General features: G+C 46.4%; 1 protein-coding gene across 5 annotated transcripts in view; it reads left to right on the top strand.

The window, feature by feature from the left end:
* Positions 1–15,432, top strand: part of BMPER (BMP binding endothelial regulator) — a 246,181-nt gene that overhangs the window by 19,510 nt on the left and 211,239 nt on the right. For all 5 annotated transcript variants that reach the window (XM_013990842.2, XM_013990843.2, XM_013990844.2 and 2 more), the window contains exon 3: positions 14,094–14,193. In XM_013990842.2, coding sequence (XP_013846296.1) covers positions 14,094–14,193 — 100 coding nt within the window. The remainder of the gene's footprint in view (positions 1–14,093; positions 14,194–15,432) is intronic.

The following is a 15,432-nucleotide window of genomic DNA, read 5'->3' as shown; positions in this document are numbered from 1 at the left end:
GCCCCTTCTCAATAAGGGCGTTGACTCTTTCCTGTCCCCGGAACATACCCATCCAGTGTATTTGCACATTCTCATTTCTTCACTCTGGCCTCTGAGGCAATGTTTTCTTTTTTTCAATTTTAATTTTTTATTAGAGTTGATTTATAACATTATGTCAATTTCTGTTGTTCTGCAAAGTGACCCAGTTATATGTATATTTACATTCTTTTTCTCATATTATCCTCTATCATATTCCATCACAAGTGACTGGATATAGTTCTCTGTGCTATACAGCAGGACCTCATTGCTTATCCATTCTAGATGTAATTGTTTGCATCTACAACCCCCAAACTCCCAGTCCATCCCACTCCATCCCCCTCCCTCCTTGGAAACCACAAGTTTGTTCTCCATGTCCATGAGTTTGTTTCTTTCTGTGGAAAGATTCATTTGTGCCATGTATTAGATCCAGATATAAGTGGTATCATACGGTATTTGTCTTTCTCTTTCTGACTTACTTCACTTAGTATGAAAATCTCTCGTTCCATCCATGGTGCTGCAAATGGCATTATTTTGTTCTTTTTTATGGCTGAGTAATATTCCATTGTGTATATGTACCACATCTTCTTAATCCATTCATCTGTTGACGGACATTTAGGTTGTTTCCATGTCTTAGCTATTGTGAATAGTACTACGGTGAACATAGGGGTGCATATATCTTTTTGAATGAAAGTTTTGTCTGGATATATGCCCAGGAGCAGGATTGCTGTATCACATGGTAGTTCTATATTTAGTTTTCTGAGGTCCCTCCATACCATTTTCCATAGTGGTTATACCAGTTTCCATTCCCACCAACTGTCAAGAAGGGTACCGTTTTCTCCACACCCTCTCTAGCATTTGTTATTTGTAGACTTATTAATGATGGCCATTCTGAATGGTGTGAGGTAATACCTCATTGTCGTTTTGATTTGCTTTTCTCTAATAATTAGTGGTGTTGAGCATTTTTTCATGTGCCTGCTGGCCATTTGTATGAGACAATGTCTTTCTTATTAGAGGGTCTGTTATCTGAGCACTCTCCCTAATAGTACACAGTCTGTCATTCTGTCCCCTTGTTCTGCTCATTTTCCCCACGCCCTCATCAGCACCCTTTATATCATGCATGTCTTTGTCTCCTATAGCTCTCCCGACTAGAATGGCCACTCTGTGATGATGCAGACTCTCCTGTTCATAGCACCCTGGGGCTCGGGCCAGAGTGGGGTGCCTTCAGTGAATGTCTGTTGGATGAATGAGTATTGCCGTGTGTGTCTAACTTTTGGTTCAATAATTTGAAGATCTAATTCTCTTCCTCAAAAATAAATTAAGAATGTTCCTTTCAACTCTAAACGGTGCTTTTTCTGTCATGAAACTTGCCATTTTCATGGTTCACGTTACATTGCATATTAATGAGAAGGTGGGAACACTGTACAGATACAGTGATGGAGATGAAAAGGTGTCTCCAATGAACCATAATGTAATTGTGGATGGTAAAATATAAAATAAGCAATAATAATTATAAAATAAAATGGTCCTATAGACAACTGTTTTAATTTTTTTTTCTTTTTATGGCCACACCTGTGGCACATGGACGTTCCTAGGTTAGGGGTTGAATGTGGGATCTGAGCCACATCTTCAACCTACGCCTCAACTTGTGGCAACATCGCATCCTTAACCCACTGAGTGAGGCCAGGGATTGAACCTGCATCCTCATGGACACTATGTTGGATTCTTAACCCACTGAGCCACAATGTGAAATGCTAGATAACTTTTTCAAAATATATATTACTTCTTGGAGTCCCCATTGTGGCACAGCAGGTTAAGGACTCAGCATTGTCTCTGCAGTGGAATGGGTTCTATCCCCAGCCAGTGCAGTGGGTTAAGGATCTGGCTTTGCCACAGCTCTGGTGCAGGTTGCAGCTGCGGCTCAGATTCGATCCATGCCTGAGAACTTCCCTATGCTTAGATGCAGCCAAGAAATAAATAAGTAAATAAATAAATAACAATTAAAAAATAGATATTACTTCTTATACTTGGTAGCAGAATAATGATAGGTTTGGGAATGTAAATTAAAATTCATTATGTTGGTATTTTACGGTTTACCTGAAACATCGTGTAGAAGAAAGACTAGCAAAGTGTGATCAATATTACAACGTCACAGAGCAATAAAAAATTGGCACAAGCTGTTCCACGATATGCATAAGACAAACTGCCCTACTGCTGGCAGTGCCCAGCCATTGTTGCTGCAGCTACGTTGGAGGGCACTGGGATGGCATCATTGGAGGGGGATTCCTCTGTGGCTTGTCAGATCCCAAGGGTCTGACATATGTAGGTCAGATTCTGTCTCAGTGAGATAATCGTCTAACAGAACTTCTCTGAGGCTCCTTCAGGGGCCCACGTAGTGTCTGAAGAACCAAGAGGCTCTGGTTGCTCGCAGGGAGTTTGTGGCAGTGGAATTTGGTGGAAACAGACCTTCGCCTCCACTGAACTCCTGACTGCGCTGCCTTCACTCATGTTGCGACATGGGAGGTGCTTCTGCTGTGTTTATGCTCTGGCCTCTCTCCCTCTTGGACTGTAAGCTCTTCTAGGGCAGAGGATGTATCTGATTCATATGTTCTGTTCTCAGCAGAACCTGGCACCATGCCTGGTCCACAGCAGGGGCTCACCAATATTTGTTAAACAGACTCATGGGTTTTCGTGAGATAGATTTGAATTTTGTGGAGCAAAGGTGTGACTGCAGAAAAATCCAAGTTTGTAGCCAGGATATCGCATTTTCTAAAGGCCATTTGTTTTCTGTTGACGCTTTTTTCCTATTTTCGATGTTCAAGCTTCGGAGAAGCTGTTTTATGATGAAACCCTTTTTAAAACCAATGATTAAGGGCAACAATCATGGCCAATCATTCTGTTTGTTTTTTTTTCCAAATGGGGCACATGTTGTGAATCCCTTAAAGCAACAAGGTTACGTTAATAGTGTTTGATGGGAGACCGGTCACTTTCATTGCTTTTATAACCCGTAGTCTGAAATGGATTATATGCAACGTTGGCATCTGTTGATTGTTTAATGAGTTTGAATGTGGAAGCTAGTGGATGAAAATTACCTTCTAAACCTATGAAATAAATCTGCGGCTTCTCCAGTTCCTTCTGACATCTGCATGTGGCCCTTGGGGAAACCTTGGTCAAGAGAACATGCCGTTAATGACCCTGGGGAATGAGTCAGACCAGCCCTGGCGCACAGGCTTGCCTTCACGTGGCGGACGCTGTTGGAGGCTGGTGTTTTCAGTTCTGTGCTCTTCCCTCCAGCCAGAGGGCTCCTGCCCTTGCTCCCCTGCCGGACTTGCCTCAAGCTGACTGGACACCCTCTGCAGTCAGTACCAGTGTGACTCCAGCCCAGAAGCAGGGTTGTTTCCAGGACCCCATGCATCAGACTGCCCTGACCATTATCCAGAGGCAGGACGGCAGGAACGGGCTCTGACGCCTGCCATCCCAGGGGTCTCCTTGAAAGCCTCTGTGATTGCTGGTGCTCGGGTCAATTGTGCAGATGTCTTTAAAAGTGTCTCGCCCGTGACCAGAAAGTTACTTTGTCGAGATGACAGATGCGCTGCAAGCAGGTCCTCTCCCCTGCCTCGTCCCCATGATGTCGGCTCCATTTACTTGTCAAGATCAGGCCTTTTTGTAGCTCCCAACAGTGCGCAGGCTTTCGTGGGCAACCTGGGAAAAAATCTGTTCTTTCCGGTAAGAAATCTGCTCAGTGACTTGCTGTTAACCCACAGGCGAGGAGCCTTGAGGACCTGGTGAGACCTGTCCCCTCTGGGTGGAGGGAACCGGGCCGGGCCGCATGCTGGTGAGAGGTGGACAACCTTGCAAGGCTGGCCTTGAGAAGAAGTGGTTTGCCACCCCCCGTCACCCAGGCAGGTCACAGTTGGGAGCTGAGGCCTTTGGTTTCCATGCAGTGGAAGTGTTTGTTCTTCCTTGCCCGAAAATCATCCACATACACAGTTAAAGGGGACCACTGAGTTTGCAGCTTCATCGGATAGCCAGGGAGCTCAGCTTGTGATGTTGTGATGAGTCAGAAAAGAGACTGCCAAAATAATATCTCCAGATAACTCCCTTAACACCGTATCACAACCTGTCCCATAGAAGTTACTCCGATTCGTTATTATTTTACACTCCTTGATGCTCCTGCCAACCTGACCCGCAGCCTCTGTGCTGTCCTCGAGAGCAGGAAGCCTGGCTGATGCCCACTGATGGTGTCCTCTGATGTAGAAGCTGCTCGTGGATGCGGCTGGACCCCCCTCTTCTTGCTAGTTCAGAACTCACCGAAAGCGATGAAAATATTCAGACTCTGCCCCCGCCTCTTGGTTTTCTTTTTGAGCAGAGGGAAAAAAGCTGATTCAAGTACTTGCCATGGGCAGAAGGAGGCCTGTCGTGTAAACTAATCAATGGTGTCAGGCGAGGCAGCTGGGCCACCTGTGCATGAGGTCGCATCACTTTACAGCTTCTGCTCCCCTTCACCCAGTTCGTAACTTGTTCCCACGTCAGGAGTCTGTGGGCTTTTCTCTGCAGCCCCAGCTCCATCCCACCTCCCAGCTGTTTGAGTCCCTTTTGACTGGAGAGTTGAAAAGGGTCGACGTGGGAATTTGGACCCCAGAAGGGAAGGATGCTGTTGTTCGCGCCTCTCGGGTTCACCTGCCTGGCTCCTGGCTCCTGGCAGAAGGACGCAGTCCCCACCTCTGATTCTCCGGCCTGCTTCAGGGAGCCCGGTGGTGTCACGGAGCTGCATCTGTGACAGGGCCGCCGTGCTCGGTCACTAGCTGCTTTGTGTTACATTAATGTGGTGCTTCCAGCAGATCCCTTGCTTATACGATGTACAGTGTAATAAAAACCAGGCAGTGCTACTTTCTTTGGGCTACTATTTTTATTTGGTGGTTATTTCTTTTGTGTTCTGCCTTCTCTAATGTTTTGGTTCTATTTCAAAATATGATTAAACAGAATGAGGAGCTGTTTGACACTGCCCTGTTTTAAATCAGAGCTGTACTTGAGTAGCTGGGACAGTCTAATGGCCTGTGTTTCTTTGTTCTGAGAGTGCCTTGAAAAAGCCAGACCTAAATCTTTAAACAGCATAGGACCCCCAAACAATCTCTCCAACAAGCTGCAGCCTGTTAAAAAAGGAATTGAAATGTTAGGTAAGTTAAAATATAAAAAAAGGCCCCCTTATTAATCCCCCGTTGCTTCTGCTGGCACGTGTCATATTTTCAAGGTACGGCATCAGGAGAACACTGTCACTTAGTGAGGTATTAGGGCCATATATCATCAGAACATCATCTTGGTAGAGGATATGGGCACTAAAAGACCCGATTCTGGCCAGACAGAACAGCAGGGGGTCTTACTTCTTTTCTCCAACCCCTCGTACCCCCCCTTGCTTTTTTCTTTAATCTCCCTCCGTTTTGTGTTGGAGAGAAGTGAATTTCTTCATGGGATATGACTTGTTGCAAAATAATCGGGGGGCCCCAGTGGGCTTCATAAAGTCTTTTCAATGGCTGGGCTTCAAGGGCAGCTTTGTTCAGAGTTTGCTCTGTGAGCTGGGCTCGGGGAGGCCGCGTTTGCCAGGGTCCAGGTCTCTGGGGTAAAGGCTCGCTGAGCCTGGACTGAGGGAAGAAAGAATAACAGTCCCAGATGGAGTGCGAGGAATCGTGTGATGTTTTGCAAGATGCCTTCACATAAAGACTCCAAAAGTGTGGCCGTGGGGTGTTGCCAGCCTCCTTGGAGAGACCCCTCCCCCCGCCCCCAGCCCAGCTTAAATCAAGGAAGAAACTAGAGGACTTGGAGGCTTTTGGTCCAGGCTCTAGTCTCTCTTACAAATGACAGGGCACTCAGAGACGGAGACTTGTTTTGAGTTTTTGAGTCAGAGACTTAATCTGTCTTTCCTAAAAGGCACTATTTTTACTCTTGTGTTCAAAATGAAATCATAAACCCAGGTTTATAATGACCTCAAAGTGGGGAGAGCTTAACAAAGGCAAACATTTAAATGTCTTGGCTGCGAGGAAGAAATGGCTCATCTCAGCCTCTAAACCAAGCTGGATGGCATAGTGATGAAATCACCACCTCCGCCATCAGCGAGCCCTGGGTTTGAATCTGCGTGGCTCGCCATGGAGAGCTAGAAAAACGTGCTCAGCACGGTCCGGCAAATAATAGATTTTCTATAAATGTCAGGTGCTATGGTTCTTCATAGTTCAGCAACCTGCCTGGAAAACTGTTATGCTTCTTCATTGTTTGGTTAGCGATGGATCAGCATTCTGGCTTTGGTTATTGAAGGGATTTGCAAAAGTGGTGGAGGTTGGGGAGGGGGGTTGTTGAGAAAGATCTGGAAATGTTTCTTTACATGAAAAGCAAGGGCCATCGACACCTCCCACCTCTTGTACTAACCTCATTCAACTGGGAAAAAGAAGAGATCTGGGGAAACGATTCTCTTGGCTGGGAAGTTTGGGTCATTTTTTCTGATCGAGCATACTTCCCACACCTTAGAAATGGTTATGTTAATTTTTTTCAACTTTCATTTTTTTCAACTTTGAGCTGAGAGACCCGCCCAGGGCCTTGTGCTTGTATACTACAGCTTCATAGTGGACCAGGCTGCCTTTTCTTTTCTTTCTTTATTTGTTTCCTTCCAGCTCTTTCTGTGCAGGAGTTATGGAGAAGTCAATTGTACTATCAGTAACAAAGAACAAGCAAGTCAAAGCTTAATTAAAATAATAAATCATCAATCAAATTTACTACTGCCATTGGCAACCACTGAACTATCTCAGTCTCTCCCACCCCCCCAGTGATTATTTTCTAAGAGATTAAGAACAGATTTTGTCCAAAAGAGACGGCTGGAGCAGGTACAAACTTGTATTGTCGCCCTCTGAGGCTCAGGCTCGCTTGCAAAGGATTTCTCCCGACCGTATGCTTCAGAGAGGGATTCTTTTGACTCTTTCATTATTGAAACCAGTGACCTTAATGAAACCTCCCCGCCCCCACCCTTGGGTCTTTTCTTGCAGCGTTTGCCTACCTCTCCGCATTCTAGAACTGTAACATTTTGCAGTCAGGTCTGTTGATTCACGTCTTGGCCATCCTTTCCATGGCATCTTTCACAGGTTACCTTCAAACAGGGATGGTGGCGGGAGACCTCACATGCCCGACCCAGGTAGCCTGTCTTTCCAGAAAGTTTCCAGACTTGCTCAACTGGACACTAATCCGTTCCTAAAATCTCCACAGTCCTGTAGGAGCTAACCTAATGTTAATATGATCCACCCATAAATTTTAATGCTGTGCCTTAGCTCCTAACCGCCCTGGCTGGCCCCTTCATCCAGGGCTGGGAACCAGGCTCTCTTCCCAAGTCCACCGCTAGCTGGCCCTTTGAGGGACCTGAGACACTCAACTTCATTGTGTGCTGTTCCTCCGCCTGCAAATCTTAAGAAACCTGTGAGGATTAATGAAATCATGTCTGCAGAGCCCTTTCGAAGAAAAGTGCTATGTAAACATGAAGTCTTATTCTTCTGTTTATGGGACGTTTTATAATATTGCCTACAAGAAATTGTGACCACTGCTCCAAAGTACCATAAAGTTCCTTTTGGCTCTTCGAGGGCTGGAATTGGGTCACAGTGGGGCACTTCGAGGAAGAGTGGACCCCTTGGACTTCGTGTGTGGGGAGACTAGGAATTCCAAGGAGGAAACATGCACTGATGTTGGATCACCTTCCTCCTGGGGAAACTTGACACGAGACATCTGTATTCCTAAAAACAAATTCCTCTGTGAGCAAGTCTGAGACTCTCAAAGAGTGAAGCACTCTGGTGTGTGTGTGCTTCAAACACATCCTCTAATAAAAGAACTTGATTAAGGGGTCAGAGTGTCCTATTGGTGTTCCCTGCCCATGGTGGCTTTGGAGTCAAGGGAAAATTCTCTTCTGGAATTCTCGCTCGGTGCCGGAAATTACACTGCAGTGTTTGTGTGATCTGCTGATGTCTGAGGCCTTGTTTCCTCCAAGAGCATGTACATGTGCGGAGCAGAGAAGGGACACTTTCCACATGGCTTCTTTCTTGTTCCCATGGCACTAGGTACGAGGGCCCATGGGCCAAGTCTTCAGTTCGGCTGCTCTAGAAGTTCCCACTGACTTCTCCCAATCGCTGTGCTGGGCATCCCTCCCCTGACAGTAGCTGATGATGAAAGGAATAGCTTATTCGGAATTAATATGGCTGCAGCCCTGTAAATAGCTACATTTTGGCAGGGGAATCCATGTACAGGGCCCCTCCCCAGAATAAGACTACAGTGATAAAATGACAGAGGGGCGCATGCATGTAAGTAGGAGGGCGGGATCGTCTGGGGGGTTTCTAATCTAGGAAAGGGAGTCACTTCTGTCTCTTCATCCCTTCTAAGGATACCACCTGGCCCATGTGCTTCATTTGTTGTTCATTTGGGGTAGAAAAATATTACAACTTCACAGCCTTCTTGATTTTCTGAAAAAGGATCTGGCACTTAGAATTTGCTAGTTCGCCAAAAGACAGCTGTTTGCCTCCAAGGCAGGCTTTGCTTTCATAAAAGATGAGAATGGAAGGAAAATCATGCCGTCTTTAGAGGAAGAGACTCGAGTGGTTTGCCACCTTCCTGATGTGGCTGATTGCAGGGAGGATCGGCAGACAGGGAACCAGGTATTTTTCTTCTTATTTCAAGAGATTCGTGTTGCTGTTTCATGGTCTAGAAAAGCAGCACCTGCCAGCTGACATTTCTGCTTGATCGTTCTGATCATATCAGCTGCTGTGTTTTCCTCTCCAGATTTTTTATTTTATTATTATTTTCAAATATAAATGAAAGGTCAGGTAATACTTTTCATAATCCATAATAGGATTGGGTCTGGAAGAGTCTTAGGGAAAAAATATCTTCAAGACTTTGGCTTGAAATAAAACAGAAGCATCTCAAAAACTTTTTTTTTTTTTTTTCTGGTTGAGAAAAGCAAACAAGAAAATCTCACAATGGCACTTTGCTATCTTCTCTACGTCCCACTCCTCACTAACCCCCCACCCCCCATCAGTGAGAGGACCTTTCCTTCCACACCAGACACTGAAAAATGCTCAGAAGGCCCAAGCAAGTGTCTTGGACACGTTTGCTAAGCCCAGGGAACTCTGTGCTGCCACCAAGTGGCAGATCTTAGACACAGCAAGCTGGCTTCTGAAATCCTGTTTGAACTTGGCTGTGGCCAGAGCTGTGGTTTGGCTTGCATCCTTATAGAGCTTTGTTGCCAGCCATGCAAGTTTTTTTTTTTTTCTTTTTTAATCCCTATACCCCTCTTTTATTTCTGCACGTTGGCACTTCATTTCATGTGCCTCCAGAGGCTATGTTTTGAATTTTGATGTATTTAGTCTTTCGGAAGGAGGCAATAATGCAAACAGATGCATTTGACAATAGGTAAATCACAGGCTGGCTGTCCCTGGAAAGTGATAAACGTGGGAAGACAGAGACTGAGAATGAAAAATATAATGGGGTTCATTCTTTTAGGCACTGGCTAGGTTGGATTCTTAGAATTGTTCTGACATTTTCCTCCAGTGCATTTTAGCCACCATTTTGGTGGCTTAGATTTGGGGAGATTCAAACTCAAGCCGGAATCTCGGGGGGAGTTTGCTTGGGGATGGACATCTGGCTGTCAGAAGGATGATAGGGACAGATATTAGTCAAGGTCCAAAATGGTGCAGCTTTCCTTGTTACCAGAAAATAGCTGGTATTTGTAGATCTTCCCATGGCTGGTGATGACACAGCTCCTTGGAGTTATTCTGCTCTTGTTAGAAAGCTCATCCCCCTGTGTGGAACCACGTGGAAGGCACTAGTCTCCCCTGGGGCCTTGGGACCAGGACACACTTTTGTTCTTATCTGCATCCTGAATGCCTGGGAAGGAACAACCGGCAGCATTGAAACACGTGCTTTTGGAGTCAGACAGACCTGTGTGGTTTTTATCCTGCCTCTTGCCTCTTGTGTGACTGGGCAAGTTTCCTCATCTTGGTTTCATCTGTAAAATGGGACTGATGTGGAATTTTTGGTGCAATAATGCATATACAATTCTTAGCACAGTGTCCAGTACATTGAAAGTGTTTGGTAAGCGTGAATCAGTATCAGAAAACATTTCTTGAATGAAAAAGTGAAGCGAATGAGCCATGACCTTGAGTAAGAGCCAAGGACACTTGATGCACATGGGGAGGAGATGGCCAATGGAGAGAGACTCCTGACGGCATGGCTTCGTCTGTGCCACTTCTCACCAGAGCCACTGACTTGAAGACCAGTCTTTTTATCTCTTGGCAAATTCAGGGAAAGCAGAGCCAGCGGTCTTAATTAACCCGTGCTCGAGTTTACTCTGTAGCTGCTGGACTCAATTACGGAGATGGAGGAATCAGCCTCTCACCAGCAATTCTCTGTAGCTTTTCTTTCTTTCTTTCTTTGAGGGCTTGGGATTCAGAGCTTGCACTCTATCTCCACACAGCCAGACACCAGGGAAATGATCGGACATGGCAGTTCTGTGCCACAGTGACCTTTGGTAGAATATTAAAAAAAACTTCCAAGTGTTATTAGAAGGAGTAACCCCCCCGCAACTAAACCCATAGCTAAGGTTTAGTTTTGGGGTGTGTGTGAGTGTGTGTGTGTGTGTGTGTGTGTTCCAGATGTGACTCTACAGACCATCTGGTTGAAATAACTTTTGTGCTGAACTGTAATTACAAGCTATTTATTATGAATCTTGGGATCTTGCTATGGCTTTGGATGGGCTGCTCAGTTTCTAATTAAGCAAAGAGTTCCTATAGGTAAGAAAGTGTGTGTGTCTTCCTATTTATTAGGCCCCAGATTTCAACCTCACACCCCACCCCCGTGCTTAGAGTTTTGAATTCCTTGTGTTTGAGGATTCTTCTTTGCAGAGAGGAGATGCACTTGAGGGGGGTGGCCCTCCCTAAGGCTGCAGGCAGGTTTGCTGAAAGCATAAAGCTGAGGAAACAGATGCTCTGAGGCAGATGCCTTGGGTAGGGGCAGCTGTTATGGAAGGATGGCTTCGAGGAACTGCATTTTCCAAAGCCAAGTCACTGTTCAAAATGCCAAGCGACACAGACACCTAATTGTCGTTCTTGATTACTTAGGTGATGGTAAAAGGGTACTGTTAATTTTTTTCATTACGTGATGAATTTTATTACCTTTAGAGTTGTATAAGGATCATGACAACCCAATTTTGTAGCATTTCCATCCCAAATCCCCAGCCCATCCCCCCGCCCCCAACCTGTCTCCTTTGGAAACCATAAGTTTTTCAAAGTCTGTGAGTCAGTATCTGTTCCGTAAAGAAGTTCATTGTGTCCATTTTTTTAGATTCCACATGTAAGTGATAGCATGTGATGTTGGTGTCTCACTGTCTGACTGACTTCACTTAGTATGACAATTTCCAGGTCTATCCATGTTGCTGCAAATGCCATTATTTCTTTCCTTTTAATGGCTGAGTAATATTCCATCATGTATAGGTACCACATCTTCTTTATCCATTCCTCTGTTGATAGGCATTTCGGTTGTTTCCATGTCTTGGCTACTGCATATAGAGGGCACTGTTAATTTTTAAAAATATACCTCTTTAGGAGCTCCCATTGTGGCTCAGCAGTAACGAACCCAACTAGTATCCATGAGGACATGGGTTCGATCCCTGGCCCTGCCCTGTGCATTAAGGATACTGCATTGCTGTGCCTATGGTGAAGGCTGGCAGCTGTAGCTCCGATTTGACCCCTAACCTGGGAACTTTCATATGCCGAGGGTTCTAAAAAGAACAACAACAACAACAACAAAAAACAACAAAAACACCTCTTTAATTTGAATTGTGGCCATAGCTGTGTATTTAGCTTGCAATTTAAGAAAAAAATATGAAAATAAATCACAGGGCCGTGACTTAACAGTGAGTCACGATGCCGCCGTCATTATGAAGAAGAGAAGGGAAGGGAAGGCGCTTTGGGAGGCTTGGAGCTGGGCTTCCTGGGTGCAGGCCGCAGCCAGCCCTTCACCACAGGACTCTGGACAGCTCCCGGGCCCATCTCCGTCTCCCTGGCAGTAAGAATACCCCCTTCCTGGCAGTGGTTCTCAGCCTGGGCTGCACGCTGGAATTACCTGGCAAGCCCGATCCTGAGATAAATCAGACCTGAGCTCCAGAGGGTGGGAGACAGTGCTGGTCTTGGGTAGGAACTGCACCTGGGTTCGGATTTGCAGCCAAAGGTGAGGATCCCTGCCTCCCAGGATGTTAAGGAGTCACTGCGATTGGCTTTAGGAGGACCCTTACCACATAGCAGACATCACAGAGGGGGGAGGAAAAGGAGATCGCATTCCTTAGTTCAACCACAGTCAACCAATAACCAATACCAGAAAAAAACAAAGGTCTGCACACCAGCCCTGCAGGAGTGGGAAGAGTGGCGAGCACGGAGGGCGTTTTCTGTGTGTGTCATCCAGTGGGAACATCTGAGCAGAGCTGGTCAGGGTGGGCTCATGATTCCCATGCTGCTGTGGCCTTGCCCAGCCATCAGGCTGGCGAGACAAGACTGTGCCGAAGTGGAGCTGTTGGGATGGGGAGGCCCAGCTGTCCCCTGATCCACGCGCTTTACTCTGGGGGAGGGGCAAACGGTGAGTTGGAGGGAGTGGGGGTCTGGGACTCTGGACCTTCTGATCATTCAAAGGGGAGGGGATAATCTGGCTTCATTTTAGAATTAGACCCTGGGAGCATGTGGGGGGCTCTGCAACTCCCAGGAAATTGGAGGGCTGCACAGGGGTGAAGTGTTTTATTTTAGAATTGCTGTAGAGCTGAAATGTGGTGTATGGGCTCAGCTTGGACTCCAGTCCCCCCCCCCCCCACACACACCCCGTACTCCCATTCACACCCCTCACACCCTTCCTTGGTGCTGGAATAGGAATGGTGAGAGCTTCCTTGCTCTCTTGACATGGAAGCATACTAGGTACACTGTGAATCTTCCAAAGGTCATTGTCAGGGCTGAGTCAGGAGTTCTCTTGCATATATTCCAGGAGGGTTCCAAGGTCATCTGGAGGGAAGGATGCTGACCAGTTGCTCCTTTCCCATCTGTCCCCAAATCAGGCAATGAATGTGGGTGGGGTGTGCGCCCTGTGCACATTTAGGTCAACTTGAAGTCCACCTCTGCCACTGCCAGGCTGTATGAGCTTGAAGAAGTCATAGACCTTCTCTGACTTATAAACAGAAGATAGTGATAATGCTTACCTCACAGGATTTTAATCAGACCGAAAGCCACAGCACGTAGCATTTAGTAAACACTCCTTATGGTTCCAATATTGTTGAAGTTTTGTGACACAGGATTCTTGTTTCACGTGCATCCTGTTCTGCAAACAGGTCTGTGCATCATGTTTGGATCTTCTCAAAGTCATGTTAACAGCTAACCTTTCAGGATACGACCAAAGATGCAGATGCTACCACACTTTCATTAGCATAAGTGCTAATATAATGCAGCTGTCCCACAGCCGTGAAACACTGATGACTGTGTCTCTGCCTGGCGTGGGGAATATTATTTTTTCTCTTACTGAGCCGATTCAATACTCAACTTTGTCATTATTTGAGTTGGAACTTTAGATTGCTGCATTTTAATGCACTCTACTATTAAGGCTTGTTGGACGGCTGTGTGCAAATATTTTTGTTCTCACGATGCAGTCCTGGCCCAGGTAGCCCAATGGGCAAAATATGATTTACACAAATATTATCGTTTCACTAGTGTGTACTAAAAAGAAACCTTAGAGCAGAAAGCGGCTCTCTCTCGGCGTTTGATTATCTAGGTTAAATGGGCTTGCAAAGAAGGGTTTTTCATCCTCTCTCATCTGCCCTTAATCTCAATCTCTTCCTGAGTGGATATTTCTTTTCCAGAAAGAGCACAATCTCATTTACTATTGCAGTTTTCTTGCCAAGATGAAGGCAAGATAAGAAGAGGGAAGCTAGGTGAACCTCAGCCTTGTGCTAGGATTCTGGGGATTGTGTTGGAAGTTGATTTCAAATATTTCTTGTCTTTTTTTTTTTTTTTTTTTTTTTTTTTGTCTAGAACAAGGAAGTGACCTGCAAGAGAGAAAAGTGCCCAGTGCTGTCAAGAGACTGTGCCCTGGCCATCAAGCAGAGGGGAGCCTGTTGCGAGCGGTGTAAAGGTGATTTATGACTTGGCTGTTCTTTTTTGGCTGTTCTTTCAGGCGTTTTCATTTCTCTCTCACCTTTCTCTTCACTCAGCCCTTGGCTGGGGTGCAAGCGGGTGTCGGGAGGGAAGCGGTGGTGTGTGTGTGTGTGTGTGAGTGAGTGTTGGGGGCTCGGTGGGGAGGGGGATTCTCCTTGTGGGGGGGTGAAAGTAGGGGGAGCATCTGCATCGGCGGTTTATTTTCTAAGGGCAGCTGTTAAAATGTCACAGAGGAGGTGTAAACGTGATGCCTTGGCATGTTGGTACCCACGCAGGCGAGCCTGTTCTGTCAGGAAGTTTCAACACTCAGTTCTACGTTCTACACTCGGCCTGCCCACCTCTGCCCGGGGAGTCTTTAAGACTGATTTTCATCCTTCGGGTCCCTATTCAAGTTTTTATGCTGCCTTCCAAATGAAATCTAAGCTCTGCCCTTTGTCTCTGAGCATCTCTAACACACCCCTACTCCAACCCATCTCCAGGGCACACGTCTCTCTTGAACATGCTGGTCTAGTCTTGCCTCTGCCTTTGTCTGGGTCTTTCCTCCCAACCTGGCCTGATGCTGCCTGTGCTGAAGGTCCCCCGGCCCTCCTCCATCACTTTCCCAGCTAAGCGTCCATGGCATCCAGAAGTTTCACTCAGACACTTCAGTGATGTGCTTTTCCTCCCTCATTGTCTCCTTTGGGTTCAGCGGATCATCAGCGTCTCGGGACAGGAGCCAGGTCGTGCTCTGACATCGTCTAGTGTATGTTCCCGTATGTGTGAACAGCGCTTAACTGAGTGTGGTCCCCGGGTCAACATGTAGTTCAGGAGGTGGGCTCTGGAGTCACACTGCCAAGTCTGAATCCAATAGTCCTGGGTTGCAAAGGGATTTCCCCAAAGATGCATCCCAGGTTGCAGAGTGTTCCTTCAAAGTTCGTGTCCGCTAGGATCCTCAGAATGTGACCTTAATTGGGAATGGGGCCTTTGAAGATGTAATCAGGCTAAGGTCATAATGGATTGGGGCGGCTCCAATATGACTGGTGTCTTTTTTTTTTGTCTTTTTGCCATTTCTAGGGCCGCTCCCACGGCATATGGAGGTTCCCAGGCTAGGGGTCTAATTGGAGCCGTAGGCACTGGCCTACGCCAGAGCCACAGCAACGCGGGATCCGAGCCGCGTCTGCAACCTACACCATAGCTCACGGCAACACCGGATCGTTAACCCACTGAGCAAGGGCAG

The sequence above is a fragment of the Sus scrofa genome, chromosome 18 (genome assembly GCF_000003025.6).
Source record: "Sus scrofa isolate TJ Tabasco breed Duroc chromosome 18, Sscrofa11.1, whole genome shotgun sequence".
NCBI lineage: Eukaryota > Metazoa > Chordata > Mammalia > Artiodactyla > Suidae > Sus > Sus scrofa.
The sequence above is the reverse complement of the archived record's forward strand: the minus strand, read 5'-3'. Positions and strand labels throughout refer to the sequence as shown.